The sequence below is a fragment of the Phalacrocorax carbo genome, chromosome 1 (assembly GCF_963921805.1).
Source record: "Phalacrocorax carbo chromosome 1, bPhaCar2.1, whole genome shotgun sequence".
NCBI classification, from domain to species: domain Eukaryota; kingdom Metazoa; phylum Chordata; class Aves; order Suliformes; family Phalacrocoracidae; genus Phalacrocorax; species Phalacrocorax carbo.
In genome coordinates, this window is record NC_087513.1 from 19,266,828 (window position 1) to 19,290,627 (window position 23,800).

The window sequence follows — 23,800 nt, forward strand, 5'->3', positions numbered from 1 at the left end:
CTCTTGCTTAGCAACAGAAGGCCTCATCTTCTCTCCCTTGGGACCACTAACTCAGAAATGTGCTACCTCTTTTAAAAGTTAAAGTCAGAAGGGCTAGATACTTTATATTCATTGCTTTCCGTGATAATTTAAAGAAGAAAACACAAACTAAAGCCCACAAATTACTCTGTTCCATAAATAATTATTGACTGGTTTATGAAGTCCAAATCCAATTTCTTTTATCACACATTAAATTGCTCTGTAGTTGGGCTACATGGCAGTTTTTATAAAGGTATTGCTTTTATATGTTCTGAGAGAAAAGAAGCACTTTACTTCCTTTAGGAAAAGAACTCATAGTGTATTTTGATAAAATATTTTGGAAGACATTTATGTAGTATTAAATCATTTCATGTTTGTGCTTATTTTTAGTGTTTAGGCTATGGTTTTTATTCTTCAGTGAGCTCAGACTTAAAAGGAAAATGAATGCACATTTGTTAAATAAAAGACAAAATGCAGAGTGTGGTTTGAGTTGTACATCTTCAGCATGTGCACAGAAGAATTCATTAAAAAATGAAGCAACATTATTCTAGTGTGAATTATATGCTGCTCTGTAGGTTTCTATTTTTGGTCACCACAAGATGGCAAAAGCAATGAGCACACAAATGCAAGGACGAGTGAGTTTCATAATAATGCATTCTGCATTCACACTTTATGCACATCAAGAGAGAATCCAAGCACAGCAGGGGCGACAATCGCTCCCAACAGTCTTTTGAAATCAAAGTACTTCCTTGAGAATGTCTTTCCAGCACTAATTACACTCTTCTATTGTGGTTCTTATATTGTGCAAAGTAAAATGTTTACACTGTCACTGGATACAGCTCCATCACTGGAAAAATAGAAGGTGAAATCTAATCAGATTATTAAATAGATTTGTTTTCTTTTATGTTTTGCTGGTTCTACTTCTTTGTGTTAGGGCTGAAATATCAAAATCTGTGTCCTTTGTCACCAAGGGACTTTGGCAAAGATACTAATTTTTCACCAACTCCAAGGAAGTCTCTTCACTCAAGTGAGCTGTTACAATGTGGAAAGGATTGGTTGCCTAGATATCTTGAGGGTTTTCTCTTTTTTTACTACTTTTTTTTTTCCAGTTGCATACTGATCACCCAGTAACTACTGTCAATGAACTTTTTTAATAAGAGGAAGGCAAAAAAACTTAAGATATTTCTTATCACAGGCTATGATAGGATATGATATGCATCTGTGTGCGTTTGTGTGTATAGGCATGCATTTATGTGTATAAGATTGTATATACAATCTCAGTAATCCCTATGAAAGTCTCACTGCGTAGGAGAGGATGTAACATACCAGTTATGTAATCGTATTAAAAAAGAGGAGAAAAAGAGTTCTAACTTTATAACATTTGCCTTACTGTGCAGGGGTTTATGTGAAGGATTAAGCAACCGGTCCAGTCTTGAACTTTTATTCTTGATTTACTGCTAAAGTTGGTGAAGAGGATAATTGGTAGGAAGGATTGTCAGATGGAAGTGGAACAGGGAACCATTAAATATTCATTGTTGAGAATGGAGCCAAATTTCCCCTTCCTTGCAGTTCAAAGGCCTGGTTCTTCACCACTTTGTGTTCATATAGCCGTTTACAACTGGGCACACTGCATGGGAAATAGTATTGCTGACCTCAACAGGAAAATGTGAGTTAGTAGCAATATGTACATTTTTGTGCATAAGCTTTATATGACCTATGCATACGTGTCAACTTGATGCAATATGTGTACATCAAAACATCCTTTTACAATCTATATATTTCATCCGTAATTTACTCTTCTTTCCTAGTAGATGTCATCTATAATCCATCCATAAAGCATACATAAGCACACACATATATATGCATACGTGTATATATATACACAAGTACACATATATGTGTATATTTGCTATTTAGGCAATAATTTTACTTCTGTGTTCTAGCTGGATACTACTGCAGATTTCAGTTACGTCGTCCAACAATAGTCCATGATTTCTGGAATTTTTGAGTATGGAATGTACCCTAAAAATTTTGAAGTGTATATATTTATTATTAATATATTATACATTATGCATACAGATACTTTATATACACACTATTTCTGTAATACATATAGTTTTATATTCTTTTAAGGAGTTTTGCATAGTCAGAAATAGATTATGTATACACTTTACCTTATTAAGGTCTTTGGACCTTCTGCTGAATTTGCTTTTCCTGCAGTGATCAGCTTTGTTTGATTGAAGATATCAGAATTCAGGTATTAAATGGAATGGTATTGGAATAAGCTTATCTCATATCAACAGAGCAGTTCTGTTATGGCAAATTGTTATTAATATATGATACAGGAAAGCAGCAGAAAAGAGAAACTGTTTACCTGAAATTGCTGGACTAGAAGTGGTGAACCAAATTCACATATTTTAAAGACTAAAGCATCAAAGCCATAAGCAAGCAGCGATATATACGAGAGTATAGACACAGTGTGTCCTAGTGTATACGCATAGTGTACACTAGTGTGTACTGGTACATTGAATCATTTAATCATAGAGTGATTTAGGCTGGAGAGTCATCTAGTCCCGACAAGATACAGAGACCATAGAGTTGTCATAGAGTGCATAGCTGAGAATGACGCGGCAAGAGTGTGCCTTTGGCTTTGCATCTTTCTCTGCTTCCTGATGCCAGAGCACCTCAGAGCTGCTGCCATGACTTGTGGTACATACAAAGTCATACAAAGTGAAAGGTTCTTAAAATAGAGCTTTCACTTGGATAAGAATTCATTTGACAAATGTCCTTGGTCAGAATCGCAGTTATTTAAGATGCAACACAAATTTGCTGAAGGGCTGGTGCTGAAAGCATGGAGACTTTCTCATTATTCTGTTGAATTTGCTGTCTGTGAAGTTAGTGGTAAAACTTCCATTGATTTTACTGGGAGCAGGATTAGTCATAGTGCAAAGATTCAAGCTGTACAGAAGATGTACAACTGTTTTCACTTAAGACTAGTGAAGGATTTTAGGTTTTTAATTCATTATGTTTCAGCAGATTAGAAAAACTGAATTTTGATTAATACAACAATTCTCATGGCTTCAGCTCTGGGCTGCTGTGAGTTTGATGGTGGTGTGGTTTCACAGAAAATAGTGCTGTATCCTCCTGTTAACAACAGCAAAATGGTTAGGCCAGTACAGAAGATATATGGCAACATCAGAAACTGAATCCTAGTCTTTTGATTGTCATTCCTGTTTTAAACCAAGACTGTGTAATTATTAACTAAAGCATTCCTTCCTTTTAATAATAACAACACAACCCCTGCTTTCTGTACGGAACCAGGATCATGTTTCTCTTGCAGTGAGGTCAAGTCATGTTCTCTTCTTTCCTGCAAAATGACTCTCTCCCTCTGCTGTTACCCTCCTAGCACGACACCAAAATACATGCATGTGTGCATCGACATATAGACACAAATAATGTGATGTGTACTTATAGGTGTGATTAATCATTCAGTTCACTACCCTTAGTTGCCTCTTAGGTAATACACACTTGTGCAGGCCTATTTTGTCTACAGATACCCTACCCAGTCTTTGGTCTGAATGATTGGATTTGTCTTAGTGTTGTAATGACTCTCCCTTTACCAGTGGCTGTATAAATTCAGATTACCTATACCTAATTAAAATAACTTTATTTGGTTTGAACCTAATACATTTTGGATTTGAAGCATTTAGACAAAAGGTTATATGGCCTTTCAGAAACCCTTTTTTAATGAAATATTTGTTGCCAGCTTTTCTGTTCCGATTCCTATCAGCTTATCCTCAGTTTTCATTCAAACTGTTATATTGCCAGTGGGAAAATTAAAATAAGAAGGGCAGGCTGTAAGTGGTCAACATGACTATGTATATCTCACATATGTACATGAATTGCTTGATATCATTCAAGTTTTATTATATCTGGCAAGTGCAAATATTCATTCAATAAATCTCTCCTTGCTGCTTCTTTACTCATCCCTGTGGGATCATTCTCCTGTCCATGAATTTTATACTTTCTCCTGCCTACATACCATTACTGCAGAAACACTGTATCAGTATCACTGACCTAAACAACTTCAGTATTAACACCAAAAGGAAGGCAGAAAATGTTAATGCTTCTCCATAATGTTAATGCTTCTCCTTCAGCATTTCCTCTGGATGAGGAGCAGCACTTAGTTACGCTCAGTGCTCTTTAACTTGACAGCTTTCATGTTGTCCTCTGTACCAGAGGACTTCTGGTCAGTGCTGCTTCAGTGTGACCCATGTAGCTGATCCAATCTCACGTCCACTTGGTTTTTCTTCTTAGAGACTTAGCTGATGAACGATGGAATATAGTTTACGATGGTTTATGATACACTTAAGCCCAAATCTGAAAGGATAATTTAGTGTCATCCACCAGACACAGTCAGAATGCTGAAATACTTACTACAGTCAATACCGTGGTGTTAAAGTTCTAGCAAGTAGGTAGAAGAGATTTCTTGTTGAGAACAAAATGAAAAGCATAGCCAATGCCAGACTTGGACCTGACTCTTTTTTTTGCATATGTAATTCCCTTAGAAATCAGTGGGAATTCTCCTTACACAGGTAGTTTCTACTCTGAAATTTTTCTCTGGGTTAGACTAAAAATTATATATTGTCACGTAAAAATATTGCATCCATTGACTATGGTATCATAAAGAGGAGACTTACTGATTCACTCTGCGGTATTAGTATAATAGCTAATGTGAAGGATCTTGGCAAATTGCTTATATCTTATTTCAATAGAAGAAGCAATACATTCCAGATCATCTTCAACTTCAAGATGATATAATACAACACATCCTTCTGTGAAGTATATGTGCATGCCTGTATGTGAATGTGTTTATCTAAGCACATTTTTTTGCATTTAGAAAACTGTTAACTATAGTCTATGTCTTAGGAAGCATATTTCAGGATGGTACACCATGAGTAGCACTAAAATTAGTTCATCAAATTGCTAAGTAAAGAAGTGACAGGCCTCATTTTTGTTTCTTTTTATTAATGAACTTAATCTGAGGAGGTATTATTTATTAGGCATTCATTGGGAAAGTGATAGCATAGTTTAACTTTTTATTAGCTAGTAAAACTGATAAGCAGTACATAAAAAGATGGTCCTTGTTTTAGAGGGAATAATAATAATAATAATAAAGGTTAATTTAAAGTTTTTTAAAAGATTATCAGTGTAAAGACTTTTTAACATTGCCTTCTATGGTATGAACACATACCCTGAAGTTTCACTTCTGTCAATAGTTTTGTTTGTGTCAATTTTACAGCTGCTAAGTCTAGCACAGAATGGATTTTTACACTTAAAATGTCTCCAGCTTTTCAGTATCCAGAGATTAATTCTGTATCTGGTGGGAACATACGTGAAATGTACCTTCTTGGAGCGTAAGCCCCTCTATATGGTGTAGAGGTGAAATAACGGATGTTGTGAGTGTACAGTGATTGAACACTTAGTTGTGTAAATGGAAGACATTGTTCCTGATAAATGAGTCACAGGAAGGGGTATTGTGTATGTCTCTAATCTTGAGCCCTTTACTGATTTGTAAAGGTGTGTGGGATGACTGTGGTCCTTGTTCACTGCACTTTTCTTTGGGCAGCCTTGGATATATGTGAGCAACTGAAAACTTCTTTTGCTGTTACCCTCATCTGAGTTGTGCAGAAGAGAATCTTATCCTATAAATGGTTATCTTCTTGGAAGACTAGAAATGAGGATATAAAAATCATGGATTTCATCCATGAAAACTTTTAGTTTCAGCATGCACCTGTTTCGTAAGTCATTTTGAGCAAAACGGATAAAATTGGAAAGTGCAGCAATGAACCTGGCCCAGATAGAAAATCACTCCTCCAAGTCTGTAGAACAGCTGAGAATAATAGCCAGCATACTCATGCTTCTCTGTCACACTTGCGTAAAGCACTGTTCCCAGACAAACCTTTAAAATGAAAGCCATCACTCAAATTCATCAGTTAAGGAGCCTGTCAAGTTCGCTTCCTCTGCTTGGTGCTGAAGTTTGGTATTAGTCTAAGAGAAAAAAAAATATTTATTTAGCATGCTACCTCAGTATTTTTTAACTTTTAAGACAATGTAATTGTCTGAAACCCTGGTAATGTACCTGCAGTATTGGGGCTTGTGTGCTAAATCTAGCCATGGGCTCAGCACAGCGCCTAAATGAGGAACTTCATTGCTCCATGCAGTAAACATGGAGGGGCAGCTACTGCTAAGGAGTGTTACACTGTTCTTGTGTTCTCAGTAATGAAACTCTGAGAGCTAAGCAAGAAGAAACAGCAGATGCAGCAGATACATGCTATTCTGTTCTGGTTCTGATGATGTGCTTGATTTCAGAGTTTGTGCTAGCACCCAGATTAATTGAACCTATGCACCAAAAGCTTCCTTTACAGTCACAGAGAGAGGCACTTCAGGAGGTGCAAGTTCTGCCTGTTGAAGCTTTGGGCCTGAGGATCCTTTCTCTACCCCAGATTCTCAGCATCAAACCCTGATTTGGGTTTGTCCATAATACTTCTAATTAACATCATATATTACTCAGTGGGATTATTTCTTCTCAGGTGTAGTAAGACATTTAAAATCGTTGAAATTTGTTTCCTTCTTGGATATGGGTACCATGCTACTTCAGTGCCTCTGTTTTTCAATGCTTGCTTTTGCAGTGTTACTAAGAGAAGTTTATATTTCCCTGTGGTTATGTGTGAGCTGTTGTACCTATATGTTCTCAGTAAGTGCAGTGCTACAGAGTACAAAGTCTTGAGAGACTATATTTTGTATGGAAAATGTTCATGGACTCTTTCCATGAAAAAAAAAGGTGAAAAAAATGACACGATCTACTAGAATACTTTCTCTGTTTTCTAGTGATTTCAGGGTAAACCTACCATCTAGATTACCACAAAACCAACTGCATCACAGTGCCATCACCAGAAAGAAAATGGATTTTTATGTCATAAGCTTTGGCAAAAAGGGAAGAGTAGTGTTACAGGCAGTAGTCAAAATAAACAGGCTTATTTTAAAGAAATTATTTAGATCTGCTAAGAGTACAGTGGATAATCTAGTTTGATCACATTTGTTCTACAAAAGTGACAGAAAATTTCCATCATTTGAATTTTTTATTCCTTCGTAGGTATGAGTTAGCATATGGCATGTTAACAAGGCTAGATATTGTTAGGTAGCGGTTGTTTTCAGCTGCATACTTCGGCCTCCAGGTTTTCAAACCTGCCACAGGCATGAAGTAATGACACAGTTCTTGTTGCATAGGATAGAACTTACTTCCTGGTGGGTGGTAATTAGAAGTTTGGGGTTATTATTCCTACAGTTTAAGGACTAAGACAGATTGACATGTTCTAACAAAACAAAATTTCAGCATATTGATTCTCCTTTCTCACGTGACCCCTACTGGACTTAATTTTACCCCAGATCTGCTGTTGAACCCAGGATCTTGCAGTGCAGATCTTGATACCAGTAGGAAGGGCACTTGTATGATGACTTTTTAAAGTCCGTGTTACATATGTAAATAGTTTTCAGTCATTCTAGAACAGCAAATAGTTTGATTGTAAAAAGGAGAAGCAGAGAAGTTAAAAGCACTGTTTACCTGTGCTGCTACATTATATCTTCTGAAATATGGCTTTATCTGCATGTTTCTTCAAACTGATTTCATGCTCCCTGCAGTGACATATTTTGCTAACACAACAGACTTGTTCCTTCCCGACATACAGCTTCTGGCTCCAACAAATGTCAGTAGCTTTTTAGACAAACCTGTGCTTTTTATTCCTGTCTTTCTCAAGAGAAATATCAGCATCCCTCCAATAACATTTTTCCCCCTGTGGCTATCCTGTTTTATAAACAGACTAGGTTTATTTTACATGTAGAGGTTGGTAAAGACATGGAAGGGTGGTTTTCTTCTTTTTTCTTTTTTTTAACAGTTTTATATATTTTTAGGAAAGTAATAGAGTGACAGCCACTTCCCAACTTCAGCAAATAAGCATAGCTTTGTTTAATCCTGAATTCATGCAGTTATTTCCTTTTTGTAACTAACAGAGGTATCCAGAAGCAATTAACTAACCTGCATTAAGAAGAGTGAACAGGAGGCCCTCAGACCTATAGGTCCTTCTTGGAGGAGCTCTGTGTAGCTGAGATTTGCAATTCACACTGACTTACACAGTGGCAGAATTTACTTAAAGAGAAAAGACTCAAACACCTTCTCTTTTCTACTTACTTTTGGTAGCATCAGTTACAAGTTTTCCTTATTTGGAAGGTCTGTTTTTAGGTCACTATCCAAAAAGAGACATGGAAACTTGATATAAACCCCCAGAAATTACTATGCTAGGGGGAATATTTCTATAATATTCAAGAAAACAACATTGGTGGGATTCTTTTGGTAGATTTTTATGTAAATATGCATTAAAGACATTTCTCAAAGACAGAAGCTGTGATCTCTGTCACTGAAATGAGGGGTGCAAGGGTCACTGGCTCTTCTGGTGCTACAACTCGATGGGTTTCCAGTCTCCAGGCTGGAATCAGTGAAATCCTTCCCAGGATACCAGGCAGGGCAGGGTCTGGCAGCCGGGGGGCACCAGGGCAGCCCCAGCACCAGGCACCAGTCACCCCCCTGGGCCGGCACAAGGCCAGGCAGGGCCGTGGGCCCACAGCTGGGCCTGACTGAGCAGGGCCCACGCCCGGGCAGGGCAGGGCTGTGGGGAGCTGGAGACCAGCCCTGCTGTGGCATCGCTGCGGGGGGAGCTGATACCCTGCGGGTCTGGAAGGGGGCCCTGGGCCATGGGCAGTGTGTGCTGGGCAGGGACAGTGATGCCTATTGTAGCCTCATGGCCCTGGCATAGACTTCTCTCTCAGTACTGTACTTCAGCCATGATTTTCTTTTTTCTTTCTTTTTTGTAAAATGCAGCATATAAATGTGTCAGTTTTGACCTGACACTGTAAAGGAATTTGAGACATGACACTACCATGCCCTAAAACCATGGGATGAGTATGAATTACTTTTTAAAGTAGTGTATCACATAGCAAAATTTATTTAGAAGTAGGTTCATATATATAAATGACTTGCATTTTTATATAGTTGCATTTATTATACAGCCTTAGCTTGATTTTTCAAGCTTTTGGTCTGGTCTGGAATCCCCCTTTGTACCAATTATGTTTGAAAATTGCCTTCAGAAACTTAAAACTTCAAGTTTGTTGTTACTGAGCTTTGGTTTTACATTTGTTTGTGTTTCTGTTATGTTTTAATAGTAAGGTATAGGGGAAATGGTTCATAATTATACAACAACATATTAAGCAATTACGTAAAATAACAGTATCAGGTGCAATAAGTTAGGGCATTAGTCTTATCTGACAAAAAAAAAGAAGTCTCAGAATGGGTCCTGAATGTATCTTGAATCTCCACAGAGTCTTATTTTCTTTCCTGTACAACTATTTAGAAGAGTAGGATCTATCTTAATTAAAATTTACTGCTTATTCCAGAATGGAAGGGCTGAAAGCTATTTTCCTAACCTCCTAATGTCTGTGCCGTTTATGTGCTTGAGATGGCTAAGTGGTAGTCTGAAAATTGCAATAAGATTAGTCATTACTAAGGGGACATAATGTACTGTTTTGTTACAGTGGAACTCTGAAAATACTTAAACTGACTCTTAAAAGGCATTCATTGTATTTTTCTCATGTTGTTCATAACTAGGTTCCACAGTAAGTTTTCTTCATAAAACGAGCACTAAACCCATATATTTTAGGACAAATTATCTTCTTTTGCACCACTAAAATCCAGAATCACTCCTTTTAAGATTGGGAAGCTACAGAGGTCACATGGTAAGGCTGGCTCCAGCCAAATATATCTATGAACCTGTAATGAAGTAAATCTATGGGAAGTTTTGAAAAAATTTGGTCTGCTGCTTTTCAGTTTACTGGGCACCTGTGCGTTACACCAGTAAATTGGGATTATCCAAATTAGTCACGTTTTGTTTCAGACAGTGACTTTGTCCTGTCTTCTTCTACTGACAGCAAAATCATACCCTCAAGAAAAACTGGTAAAGACTATTTTAAACACGTCGTCTAACTGTTCTAGCATGAAGAATTGCTTTGTGTAGTCTGTTACTTAAACAGCCACAATGTTTGTTTCAATAGAAGGATACAAGGTCCTAAAGGATGCACAATGCATCTTGGAAACAAATGGTTTCAATGTCAGTGACTTTAGCAACAGAAAAGGGAAATAGTGTGTTTCCAAGAATATATTCTACTGAAAAATTGAAATGCCCTTGTACTGTATAAATTAAGATTGAAAGAATGTTCTTATTTGATAGTTATTCTGAAATTGTGCTGATTCATTTGAACAGTTTTTTCCCCATACCGAGTTATAGAAGCTCAGCCAATTCTGGTCTGTTACTTTAGATTAAATATGTTTTTTCAGAAGCTTTGTTGGAGTTGGTCTTTTTTATTTTATACTAGTTAATTTCCACAAATTTTGCTATTGTAGATTAAAAGTGAGTGTGGTTCTTTGGGGCAAACTGATTCCTTGCCGTAATCTCTCTCATTCTGAACTAAAACTGGAAAGGAAAAACAAAAGGAAATAGGACTCTCTGAAATTGGACAATGTTCAGTTAAAGAGATCTTTCAGGACATTTTCTTTGAGGAAGGATATATAGCATAAAAAAAATCCAAATTCCACTTAAATATATGCTTTTTACGTTTGTAATTGAAATACTTTAAATATTTGTTATTCAAGTTAGTGTCAAACTGTAAATCATGAGCGACACTAAGTACTTAGGTTCCCCCTAATTTCAGTAGGGATTGTTGATATTCAGCTCTACTCAGGAGTTGGCATGGCTCTGTTGTCAGAAAGACTTCAATATTGTAATAGAAAACTGCTGAATATATTCCTATGATCTGATTTTGAAACAACTCCTGCATTGTGTTCACTGACAAAAGAGTATCTGCATCTAGCCAAGATTTTTAATAACATCTAAGTTTTTGCATTTTGAACTAAAAGAGCTTGTGTTGCTAGGCATCAGATTGGTGATGCATGGAAAAATTGTTCACTGAAAATATAATATAAGCCTGCATGTACAATTGAGAAGTAGATTTTCTGGATGAGCATGAAATCTAAAACCCTGGAAAGACCCATATATTCAAATCAAGTTTTATTTTCATTGTACCCTCAAATACCACAAGTTCATAATCTGATTTTATATCTTTAAATGAATTTGAGGGAAAGTCTTCGGCTTTTCAGCATGCATAAATTTAAAATTCATAGTATCTATAACTTGCTTGCTGTAATCAATGTGCATTAGCCAGATTTTATTTTCTATTAGAGAACAGAAATATATTCCTCAACAAAAAAAAATTAAAATATTATCCCAGGTACCCTTCATGTATTATTTAAATATTTATTATTTGAGGGTTTTACCTATGACAGACAATATAGATCTTTCAAAAGCTTTACTCTTTCAGCAATGGCATATAGTTGAGAGAGGGCTTTTAGTACACACATGTAAAAAATGCCATTTACTTTTCAACTTGTCAATAAAAAACTCTTCTTCAAGAACGTAAGTACTAAAGAACTTTTAAAAATATATTAGTTTAACTGTGAGATATTTCCTGCACCATTTGCTAAATATATGTACCTAAACTCACTGATTCCTGCAGAATACCATGAAAGTCTCAGAGAGAGCAGTTTCAGAACTGATCACAATGGGTCTTCATTCAGAAAAAAGCAAAATATGTGCTGACCACAGCAATTACTGTAAACAAGTCCATGGGTGCAAGCTAGAAGCCAAAAGCCTAATCCTGTTACATTTGGAATTTTAACGTTGTGGGGTTTTTTGGTTTTGGTTTAATCTAACTTACATTTTTAATTCGGAACCCTGTAGTTTTCCTTTTTCCTGAAAGAATTCCATATAGAAGCATGTGCTTGTGGTAGGAGAGAGAGGGACACATATCACTTGGCAATTTAAGAATGCAGTACATCGTCATAGAAGAGCATTAAAGAACCTGAACCTTTTCTCTGTTTAGTAACCAGACAGTGGCAACACGAAGTCAAATATCTTCCAGTGAGGTCTTAATTACTAAAATAAACTTATAAATATTTATAAAATATAAAATATTTCTATAAAAATAATATTAAAATAATAACAGCAACAAATACTCATTTACTTGGATGATGGTAACTCTGGAACAATCTTTACACTTTTAATAATAAAAAATACTAATAAAATATTTCTCTTTTTTTTCTTGGAAGAAAAACTTTCAGACAAGGCTAGAATGAATCAGAGGTCTCTTGCCTTCCCCACCCCCCCGCCCCCGAATTGTTTCATTCAGGTTCAAAGGTGGTGAATTGCTTTGTGTTACTGCAAGTACATAAATACGATCTACTGAAACTATGGTTATGACTGTTCCGTAGGCCGTGGCTCTTAAACTCTCAGCTGGAAAAACTCCAGTGAAACTCCACCCGTTGCTGCCTTGAGATTTCTTCTCTTTGCTTAGGAGTGAAGGCTGTTCAGAGGCTCACAGTCGAATGGCCTTTTTTCATTATTGTGTTTGAAAGAAGTCACTATGTCAGCTTCCCTGAAAATGAAAGGTATCCTAATCCTTGAAACTTGGAACTTACAAGAAGTATATTCCTTTTGTTCCATCATTTTGCACCTTACTTTTCTAGATTAAATTGTTAAAAAGCAAAAGTAGCATATACGTCATCTAAGTAAGGTACGCCTGTAGACTTGCCCTTTACTTAATCGTAGACAGAGAGGACATGCTTTACAACAGAATTACTCTCCCTCTGGAGATGGGCCTCCATAACCCTAACTAATACTTTTCATGCTTTACGGCCATCTAAAGCCAAGTAACTGTCGATGTACACTATGTTCCAGTGCTCAATATACCTGCAATCTTCGCAGCCCATAACACAATGACCAGGAGGTATTTATGCCATATATGTGGGAAAAGCTGTGGCTATCATTCAGGTATCCCAGTTTTTGAAGTTCATCAGAAAAATGAGGTCACTATGCCTGGAAGAAATTATCATCTCTAAACAAAGTAAACAGCAGATAACAGTCATAAAAACAAATAAGCCAGCTGGCTCAAAATGAACCTATGCAGAACAAAGTGGGCCGGTCCAAAGCAGAAAAGATTATCCAAAGGCGTTCTTGTCAATAGTCACTGCTTGCATTCCCTGGAAAGTTTTTTGTTTTGACAAATTATCATGACATAAAGCCTCATTTTGCTTTTCCTCTGAGCGTAGTCCTTATTCACCTTCACTGTGCTGTAAAACTGGTTCCTGTCCTCTGAAATGGTTTTTTTTATAATGATGCATCTACATTATATGATTTACCTTATCTTTTAATGAAAGTAACAATAGTATATTAGAGATAGTGGAGGATATGGCAACCCATACTCTTAGGAACACTTACACATATCACATTTATGCTTCCACTTTTTCTTTGGTTTCCATTCAATTTCTATTCTCAATGCAGGACCATAATCATGATGTTCAAAGAAGCCTGAGGGGTCAAGATCTAAATACAATACACCTCTAATTATGTCTTTTTTACATGATCTGCTAAGACAGATGTATTCCTTGGGAGCAATACATCTCCTGCAACCCAGAATGAAATATATTAGCGATGGGGAGAAAAAGAATGCTTTTTTTTTTGGTTCAGGATGTTTCAGTGTAGCTAGATTTCCCATGTCCCTGTCTGGAAAATCATGTGCCACTATATTTCTTACTAAACCTTTGTTTTCTAACCCAAGATTTCGGAGCAAACAAAGAAAAAAACCCAGCATATAATAGGTAAAAATCCTCTCATCAGTATGTTTATCCTCAGATGTTTTTTATCAACAAAGTGAGTGGAAAAGAGTAGAAACCCGGGATTGATGGTAGCTCATAAGTCTAGTTGCCGGCAGCCATTAAACACTATTGTGACAGTGTTCACTATTGTGAGTATATCTGTATTTATAAATGCCTAATGTGTATTACTTATATATATTTTTTATATTTGCATGAATTTGTAGAGTGCCTTGTTCCATATTCATCTTCAAGATCCTCAGTTTTACCGTGTTGTAATTCACTGCAGTGTAGAAGTCACAGCAACATACAATTTAGTTGCTTTAGCAGTGAACCAGTCACAATGCTTTTGACAGCCTACAATATTTTGCCATTCTGACAGTTTCAGTCAGAATACGGTATCCACACAATAGGAAGCATCATAAGCTGGTTCTGAGAAGAATATACTGGGTAAACTTGTATTCTGAATGGAAAAGTACAGTATACAGAAATATCATTACACTTTTTGACTTAAACGCCAATCATATATGTTTCAGGTTTTGTTGTGGGGTTTTTTTTGTTTTTGTTTTGTTTTATTTTTAATTTTAATGTTAATATAAATTTAAAATTTCTCACTTTTGTCTCATTTTTCTTTTTCAGTATTTCCACAGCATAAAAATGATGTACCGTTAATATTATTTAAACTGCATAACCTTCTTACAGATACAATATTTTATTTTTTACAGTCTTATTTTTTGTGAAAACAAAATCTAGTAAGCTTGTGATTTGCAGAGATATTTTTGCACATGTTCATTTGAAGTTTTATAATTGATTGCCTAAAAAGACAAAATCCAATAGATATTATATTTACTACTGTACAATAGAATCCAGAAATTGTGTGTAATACAAAGTGATAGCTAGGATTTTTTTCAGTCTTACTACACATTGAAATTCAATAATGTATCTTTCCTGCTTGTAAAAGTTAGGTTTTTGCTATACTAGTAGCCTACTATTGGTTGTACGAGAGGAAGTGCATCATTTTAAATGTATAACATTTACTTCAGAGTAATATTCTTCATAAAATAATTTTTTGCAACTTTTTGTTTTGCCTCTCATAGCATGGTCCAAATTCAGAATTAAGTGGTGTGGATTTCCTTAGTATTCAGGAAAAGCTACATATATTGGAGAAGTCAATAAAAAGAAAATAATGTTACTCAGTTAACAGGGCAGTGTCATTTTACTATCATTTTCAGAATGGTTACATAGTAAATTTAGTAAAAGAAAAAAGACCAGCTACTTCAAACACGAGTCAGGTAGAGAATGAGTTACCGTTCAGTTTAGATGAAGCAAGAGCCAAACTGACAACCCAGTCAAACATGGACATACTTTGGAAGACTTTTTTCTTTCAAAAACAACATGCAAAGCAGTTACGGCTTCATTATATTCATGGACACGTGGGGATGTTTTTTGTTTTCCATAGACTTCATCATTTCTTTTCTGAAAGTACATAAAGAGCACACCATTTAAATTTCATTGCTGTAAAAGCAGATTGTTCCTTTACTTAGCCAACATAAGTAAAAGTAGCCTTTGTGACCTCAGCTCTCTGGCTTTTATGGAACAATAATCATTTTCTGACAGAACCAGTTTGCAGGGTTTTCATATGTCCACCACAAAGAAAAATTGTATGTCATCTCAGTTTTATTATATCCATCAGCTGGCTGCCCATTTGTTGTGGAGTGTCTGCTGTGACATAGGGCCGTGGCTCTATTCGGCTGTAATGGATTGCCTGTAGTGCACTCAGTGACTCTGGTACCTGTTGCTGGTTCTTTTTCCAGGTCAACTGGCTGCAGGTACATGTGAGATTGTTACTTTGGACAGAGATAGCAGTCAGCCCCGAAGGACTATAGCCCGACAAACAGCTCGCTGTGCATGTAAAAAAGGACAGATTGCCGGTACAACAAGAGCAAGGCCAGCCTGTGTTGATGGTAAGAAGCAAAGATCTATTCAATCAGTTTCTGCCAATACAACAGTGGTGTAAAATGGTAGTGTCTAATAAAAAACTAAAAGCTCTATAGAAGAAATATGCAGTTGAATGTTAAGGGCATGGTGCTGTTATATTTTGCATGTGGTGATAGGATCAGCAGTGAAACGGCATTCTTTTTTCCCCTACTTTTGATTCCGTATAACATTAAAAAAAACACTGCAAAAGAGCCTCAAAGGTTTTGCGCTGCTGGGAAGCTAATGTGACTGCTCCTGTGTGGTAGCTAACCTTGCTGAAGAAAATACTGATACTATAGTTGGAATATAGTATCTGAAAATACCTCACATGTCCAGCATTCGTTCTCTCCTTAAAGAGATGATTCTGTATGATTCACTGCAGATGCAGTGATAGCATGCAGCTGGAAAACTGCTGACATATGGGGAGGTATGAAAATATTTCACTTCGAAATAATTTTTTGAGACAAATGAACTTCTGTGTTACAGCTAAGTAAGACATTAACAATGGGACAATCTTCAAGATAGGTCTGCCAGTGCAAGGCTATTAGCAAGCATTCATATTAAAAGTAAAATCGGAGACATATTGAAAATAGTTGATGCAAATGGTATGTTTTGATCTAGGCTCAGTTAAAAAAAAAGTAAAAAGAAGATGCTTATGTATAGAGCTATAATAAATTCCCAGATTGCCTTTGAATACTCACTGGTTTGAGTCCTCAAATAAAAATATTGCTGAGAACACCCTACTGTTGCCTCAGAATTTGGTCTTACCAGTGATTATCAAAGAAGAGAGCTCAACGGAGATTTTAGAGCTTACCCACAAAGCTAAATATAGAACATCATGCACATTCTATTTTTGTATTTCCTTTCACTGTTTTTGGTACTCTGGAAGACCGTTTCGTAGCCATCTCTTTCATAATGTGATACTATATCCAGTAATTCTCCTCTCTTCTGTTTTATTGTAATATCATAAGACTTAATTGCTTAAGAAAGGAATTATTTTATTGTGTCATTTATAGTTGTAACTTCAGCAAAAATAGTTGTTAGCTATTGAAAAATTCCACGTTTCCTATTTGAAAACAGCCAAGTTCTAAGGTAAAATAGGAGTTTTGCATCATCTGGTGAGAACTAAACACAATGTTTCCTCAGTCCGTTTTGGCCTGTGGGAGATTCATTTCCTGTAACTTGGGTATCCAAAGTTAGTTGGCTAACCTAGTAACTCCAGTTTTCTTTATACCCAATGGAGAGCAAAAGGCACCTTCTCAGAGTAATTTATCTCATCCTAAGTGCCTAAGATAAATCAGATGTAGCGCGCTTCGGTAATCACTGTTTCTCTGCCTTGCCCTAAGACATCTGTGGTGATGAGACTTTATATAGCTAGAATGTACGTTTCAGTAAGAAGACATGACTACACCTCATCCTCCAATAGCTATATTAGCTTAGTTTCAATGTAGGGAAGGTTTGGGGTCATTTATTAGTAAAAAATATTTTATTAATTTATCTATTTCATTGGGAACTCACGAAGAAGGGCTATTTCAAATTCTGCTTTTGCTATAAATGTGCTCAATCATCATTTTATGAAAAGAGAACTGGATGACAGGACCTATTGTTAGGTATTGTGCAATAAGAGAGGGTTCTTTATGCAATACTCCACATTTGAAAAATCATTGGGAAGTTCATCAATTGAAAAATACAGCTTCCCGCTAACTTACGTGTCCAAGTATTATTCATTTTTTAGAGCTTTTGTACATAGTTCTAATAAGATCTAATAACACAGTTCTTCACTAGTTTGTGAAATATTTATAATTAGGAATTTGAGCCTTTTGTTAAGAATGGTAGCTGCAAGACATGTAGGACATGTTACTTTGCTTTCCTGGACACTGTTCGGGATGTTTTGTAATCAAAGCTCAAAAAGGTTAATGATACCTAGAACTGTATATCAAGTTCCCAAATTAAAAAGAAGGCACCAGCCAAATCTTTGATCTGTAGGTTTTATTAATGAATTAAGTTTAAAAAATACTTTTACATACCATAAGCACAATTATATAGGAAAGAATAAACAAGCACCTTATCTTGTCTCTGATTTTCTGCTTGCAAATAAAGCTGGCAGATAAATTGGCCACTGACTAAAAAGTATGTATCCATGAATTTACCAGGTTCATAGTTTAAAGAACACACACTTAATTTTTCTGTACTGTATTCATTTCTAGAATAAAGTGTTTCGAACACAGCTACGAAATTATTTCTTCTGGACAGGACATGGAATCTACACAAAATTATGCCTGAGAAAAGCTAATTTTGTCTCTGATATTAAGTCACATTACTGCTGGTTTAGGAATGCAACAACCAAACTATTTTTTTTACTTTGGTAAAGAAGGGTATTTGCACATATGGAAATCTTCTGTCTAGCAGACTTTCCATTCACTTTTTTCTTATAAATGCCATTTTTCAAACAAACAAATAAATCCATCTCTGAGCTTTCTTAAATAGGACATAGAGTGTGCTTTTGCAAATTTTCCTTATTTTTATTGTAGTTGATGTTAAGAATGTAATTGCTATTCAGATTTCATTTCTGCTATTAAAAAGAAAAAAATCTCATTGGGCAGTGTTTTTTTACATGCCAGTTTGCTTTCCAAAGGTTTGGTTCTTTTAGTTTTATTCTTTATATAGTCTTGATTTTAATGAGACTATTTTTGAAGTGTAGGTAGCAAAATTAGACCTTAGAGCTTTAATAATTAATGCAAAGTGAAGGCAGGAGGCATAGTAAGCATGACCTGCTAACCTACTCCCAAGAAAACATTACCTAAAAATTGTGTTACAGCTTCTAGCAAGAGAGTGCTCTGAAGATTCAGTACCAAAGCTGGTAATTTTTACAACCTTAAAATGTGTCATGTTGTACCTGGCTGCCATTTGCTCATTGTTTAATGGAGAGAAGTGCCTTAGAATATATTCAGTTATGCTGTATATTTCCTGGAGGTCTGAAATGCAAGTGTCAATTATTGCAGCAAAAAGAGCAAGTAATTTAAGGGCTCTTAAACCTCACCAGCATAGTCTGAGATTGCACTTGTCAACGTAGCTCTTAGAGTAAGTCCTGAGTTGATTACTAGAATCCACTCTGATTTCCACTGCTACGTCAGTTAAGGTCTTTTCCTAAGAAATGAAATGCAGTAGATGTCAGATAGATAAAACTGGAATTGTTGAAAATGAAAATGAAGTGTTTAGGGGTTGGTCTGAGCAGAGCATGAAGAACAGACATTTTCTTGAAATGTTTCCCTATGATGGAGAGTGCTGATTTACTCTTTTTTTTTTTTTCTAGCAGCCTTAAGTATGGCAGATTGCTAATGTAATCTGAAAAAAATGGCATCAATATTCACCCTGATTTCAAGCTTGGTTTAGTGTTGATTGCTTCATTCCTAGACCCACAGAGTCATAATGTATATTTGGTATGTTTGGTTGTGATGTAATTTTTATTCATGAATGTAGGTTTTGTGGTATTAGGACAGTACTTTTCCTGCACATCTAGTTATATTATTATTATTTACAACTACCATTCTCTAGTCCCTTTTTTGAGATCATATTCCATAGCAATGACCTCAGTTGCATTACTTTGATAAGTATTATATCCAACATAGCATCTGGTTTATCACCGGAGTAATTTCCCTGCGTGTCAGTCAAGCCTCATCAGTTTGTTAAGCTGGACCCTGTGAGAGACTGGAAGATAGCAATTATGCTTTATTTTTGTCCAGTACCTTTGCTAATTTAAACTTGTTTTAAAGCAAATGGCAAAAAGTCTTCAATAACTGTGTGTGTACATGTGCACCCATGGTTTGCATTCTTTCACAAGAATTGTATCTATCTGAAAATAAAATTTGTTACACTGAAGCTTTTTGTAGAATACAAGTATATTAACCTGAGAAGAGTGGGATGAACATTTAAATGTTCAATAGATTCCAAGAATTCTGTCCAATATATATTTGTAGCTCAAAAATAAACAGCAATTTTCTCCAGAAAATAGAAACAGCTGATGAGGGGAAAAGTGGTATGAGAGAAGTGGTTTAATTGCTTGAGAAAATTAGGATGGCAATCTTTAATTTGCTTACCTGAATTCTGTGATTAAAAGAGTCTCATGCTCTGGATTTGAGTCCTGGCTACTTTTATGTCCACAAAGTGCTATGAAAAATCCCAGGACATTGATCTTGGTACCCAAAATTCCTAAATTTGGAATAGCTAGAGCTCAGGTAACTGAAGTCAAAGTGTTCAGACAATTTATGTTATGGATCAAAGTATTTATTCTTTTTTTACTTTTAATAAAGTTTTATTCTTTCGCTGGCATTGTAACAATATAATTTTCTATAGAATCTTAGTTGGTATAATTTGTTCATACATTATGATTAACATGCTTTTCAGTTGGCAGTGATTGATTTTGCTTAACACAGAAACTGAGGATCCACAAGGAAACCACATTACATTCAGTCAATAATTCCCTGCTCTTCTCATTATCTCTAGGAGTCTACAGGGAGGTGTAGGGGTCAGAACTGATCATTAATAGAATCCTCGGTCATGCACTTGAAACAAAACTGCCTAATACCTGGAGAGCTTCATCATTCTGAAGCATCTTATCCATCCTGGGGAAAGAAAAAGAAAAAAAAAAAAAAAAATAACTATAATGATTTTCAGAAACGGGAATTTTAGCTTTTACATTTACAATATTTCATATGTTTGTTAATGTGTTATTTATATTATTTTATCCTGATTTTATTGCAGATAATTGCAAATATTTCCTCACTGTAAATATTATACTTTAAAATTTGTTTCATTTAAGGTATGTCAATTTAAAAGAAGCAAAACCAAAAGGCAAAGTGGGATGGATATGAAATTAAAAGGAGACTGAATAATACTACATAGACATTTTTCTGGACAAGAAGCGGTGTACTCTATAGTGTGGAGGAGTTAAGTCTAGGAGAAGAGTGGGACTATTTGGCTGGAACATCTCTTCTGTGAAGCAAGGCTGAAAAAGTTGGGGTTGTTCATCCTGGAGAAGGCTCCAGCAAGACCTTATTGTGACCTGTTGATATATAAAGGGGGCTTTTGAGAAAGACAGAGAAAAATTTTTTACCAAGGCCCGTAGTGACAGGACAAGGGGCAATGGTTTTAAACTAAAAGAGGGTAGATTTGGATTGAACATAAAGAAATTTTTTACAATGAGGGTGGTGAGGCAGATTATTCCATGAACAATGGAGAAGTTGTGGATGCCCTGGAAGTGTCAAGTTCAGGTTGGACAGGGCTTTGAGCCACCTGATCTAGTGAAAGATGTTCCTGCCCATGGCAGGGCGCTTGGACTAGGTGATCTATAATGGTCCCTTCCAATCCAAACCATCCTATGATTTTATGATTCTGTTTGACCCTGGACAAATGGTATTAATTACCTTATGGTGGTAGCAAAACAATTGGCTATTCTGCCATGTACTTACGAAGTTAAACAGGTTAGAACAGGTATCTAGCTTGCCTTGCTATTCTTCTTAACAGATTGGAAAGATTGACAATTACTTTCAACTGGAGAATATTTTGCCTGTAATGAACATTTTGGGAAAATGATCCTAATAAAATTCTGCTGCTTCCCTGGGGCCTGAAAGGCAATATCACCCAGTTTCTGTTTTTCCTTTCTCTATTTGCATAGAGAGCCTGGGTATCAAAAAACACCATCAAAGCTAACATTTCAGTTGTGGAATCACAGAAGAGTTTAAAACTTTCTTACGTTTTTGAAGATTCAGGTACACTAAACAACTAAACTCATTGAGTGGCCAGTATGTACAGATGACCTTCTGTCTAGGAGATGTCTAGCACCCCTGAGAAGTAGATTCCTAATTTGTAAGTATTTAATATTACTAGTGAGTGAGAGGCTACATGGAATAGTAAAGAAGTGTGTATGTGATGGTTTAATATTTGCCTGGGAATATTCTGACTGTGGTAATGAGTTTAATTTCCAAAGAATAAAGTAGTTTTGTTTATAATCAGGGCTTTTAAACAATCCTAGAACTTGTTAACTAATAGTCATGTTTAAAGCTGCATATGTTACTGGTAGGATATAATGCACTGCAATATTAGAATATCTTTCAAGGAAGAGAATAATATTTTGGTCATTGCTTATATACCCTTACTTTAAGTTTTAGTGTACCTTCTTGAGCCTTGGCAATCTCTTAGTGTTTTTTTGTTATGAAGTATCTGAAGTATTCTAAACACTGTGTATGCTCATTTATGAAATAACCATTGGGTACTTGTCTTATGCTGTACCTTAGAATATTCGCAGTTTCTCTTTACCACTACCTAGGAATTTTAAAAGAAAAAAACAATGTACCCTTAACTATATTCCTTTGCTTAGGCAGTGGGGGAAGGATAGCAACTATGCATTTGCCAGCAACGTATGTCGAAAACTTAGTTTTAAACATGTCTTAAAGAGATAATAATTCCTTTCTCTCTTCCCTCACCCCAACTCCCATATATCCAGTCCCAATTGCACCTGTACCTACAGTTGCACCAAATCATGTACAATGCTTTATTTTGATTCAGCTGCCTCTAGACAACCCCATCAGAACTGTAGATTTTCCCAGTTACTGACAATGGAAGTAAAATCTTTTCTGTCACTCATGAACTTCCCCTTCCTATGGTTGGTACTGGAACATTATGACAATTTCCACCTTGTCTGTCACTTTTCATTTAGAAATGCACAGGAAGTTGAATTTCACTCCAGTTGCTTTGCTTCCTGCTCCAAACTGTTAAGGACAACATGGGACATTCCAAATCAAGTTGTGTAATAGTTCTTATCCAAATAATATCACAACCTTGGTAAAATCTTATAAACGTGCTTTCATAAGTCAAGTCAAGCGTCAGGTCTTGTCAAGTGTCAGTTAGAGACTGAAGTGTTGCTGGGGAAGAAATGCCCCTCTTCAACCCGCAACGCAGAAAGTGAGCAATGTAAAACAAATATATCAGTAGCTGCAGCATCAATGGCAACACTACAAGAAATACAGGGAGATAAATTAGGTTTCACCTCCTGACTGAGAATCCACAACAGGAATAACCAAAGACGTGACAAAAAAGCAACCCACCAATGAAAAAAAAAAACAAACACAAAACCCACAACTGCTTAGGAAGGTAACAAGCAGGTTGGTAACTACCCTAAAACAGTATTTTCATCAAGAGCAAGAGTTAAGGGCTTCGCTGTGTTATGAAGTGTTTGGTACCTAAACTCAAATAGCTGGTGAAACACTGGAACAGGTTGCCCAGAGAGGTTGTGGAGGCCCCATCCCTAGAGATATTCAAGGTCAGGTTGGATGGGGCTCTGAGCAACCTGACCTAGTTGAAAATGTCCCTGCTCACTGCACGGGGTTGGACTAGATGACCTCTAAGGTCCCTTCCAACCCAAACCATTCTATGATTTTATGACTGCAGCGCCACCTCGAGTACTGTGTGCAGTTTTGGGTCCCTAAGTGTAAGGACATCAAACTATTAGAGTGTGTCCAGAGGAGAGTGACCAAGATGCTGGAAGGCCTTGAGGGGGAGCCTTCAGAGGAGCAGCTGAGGTCACTTGGCTTGTTCGGCTTGCAGATTGCTGAAGGGCAGTCTACAACTTCCTCAAGGGGGGCAGTGGAGGGGGAGGAGCTGATCTCCTTTATCTGGTGACCAGTGACAGGACACAGGGAAATGGAATGAAGCTGCGTGAGGGGAAGTTCAGGTTCGACATTAGGAAGAGGTTCTTCACTGGGAGGGTGGCTGGTCACTGGAACAGGCTCCCAGGGAAGTGGTCATGGCACCAAGCCTGTCAGAGTTCAAGGAGTGTCTGGATGACGCTCTTAGTTGTACGGTTTAGTTTTAGGTAGTCCTGTGAGGAGTGGGGAGTTGGACTTGATGATCCTTATGAGTCCCTTCCAACTTGAGATATTCTATGATTCTATGACTGGATGTAGCATAAAGATGCAGACCAAGACTTTGCATAAT

The 23,800-nt window shown here is 36.5% G+C and overlaps 1 protein-coding gene across 3 annotated transcripts in view; it reads left to right on the top strand.

The window, feature by feature from the left end:
- The window catches only part of TAFA5 (TAFA chemokine like family member 5), a 427,770-nt gene that overhangs the window by 219,495 nt on the left and 184,475 nt on the right, over positions 1 to 23,800 (top strand). For all 3 annotated transcript variants that reach the window (XM_064445595.1, XM_064445605.1, XM_064445615.1), the window contains exon 2: positions 15,646 to 15,795. In XM_064445595.1, the coding sequence (XP_064301665.1) occupies positions 15,646 to 15,795 (150 nt within the window). The remainder of the gene's footprint in view (positions 1 to 15,645; positions 15,796 to 23,800) is intronic.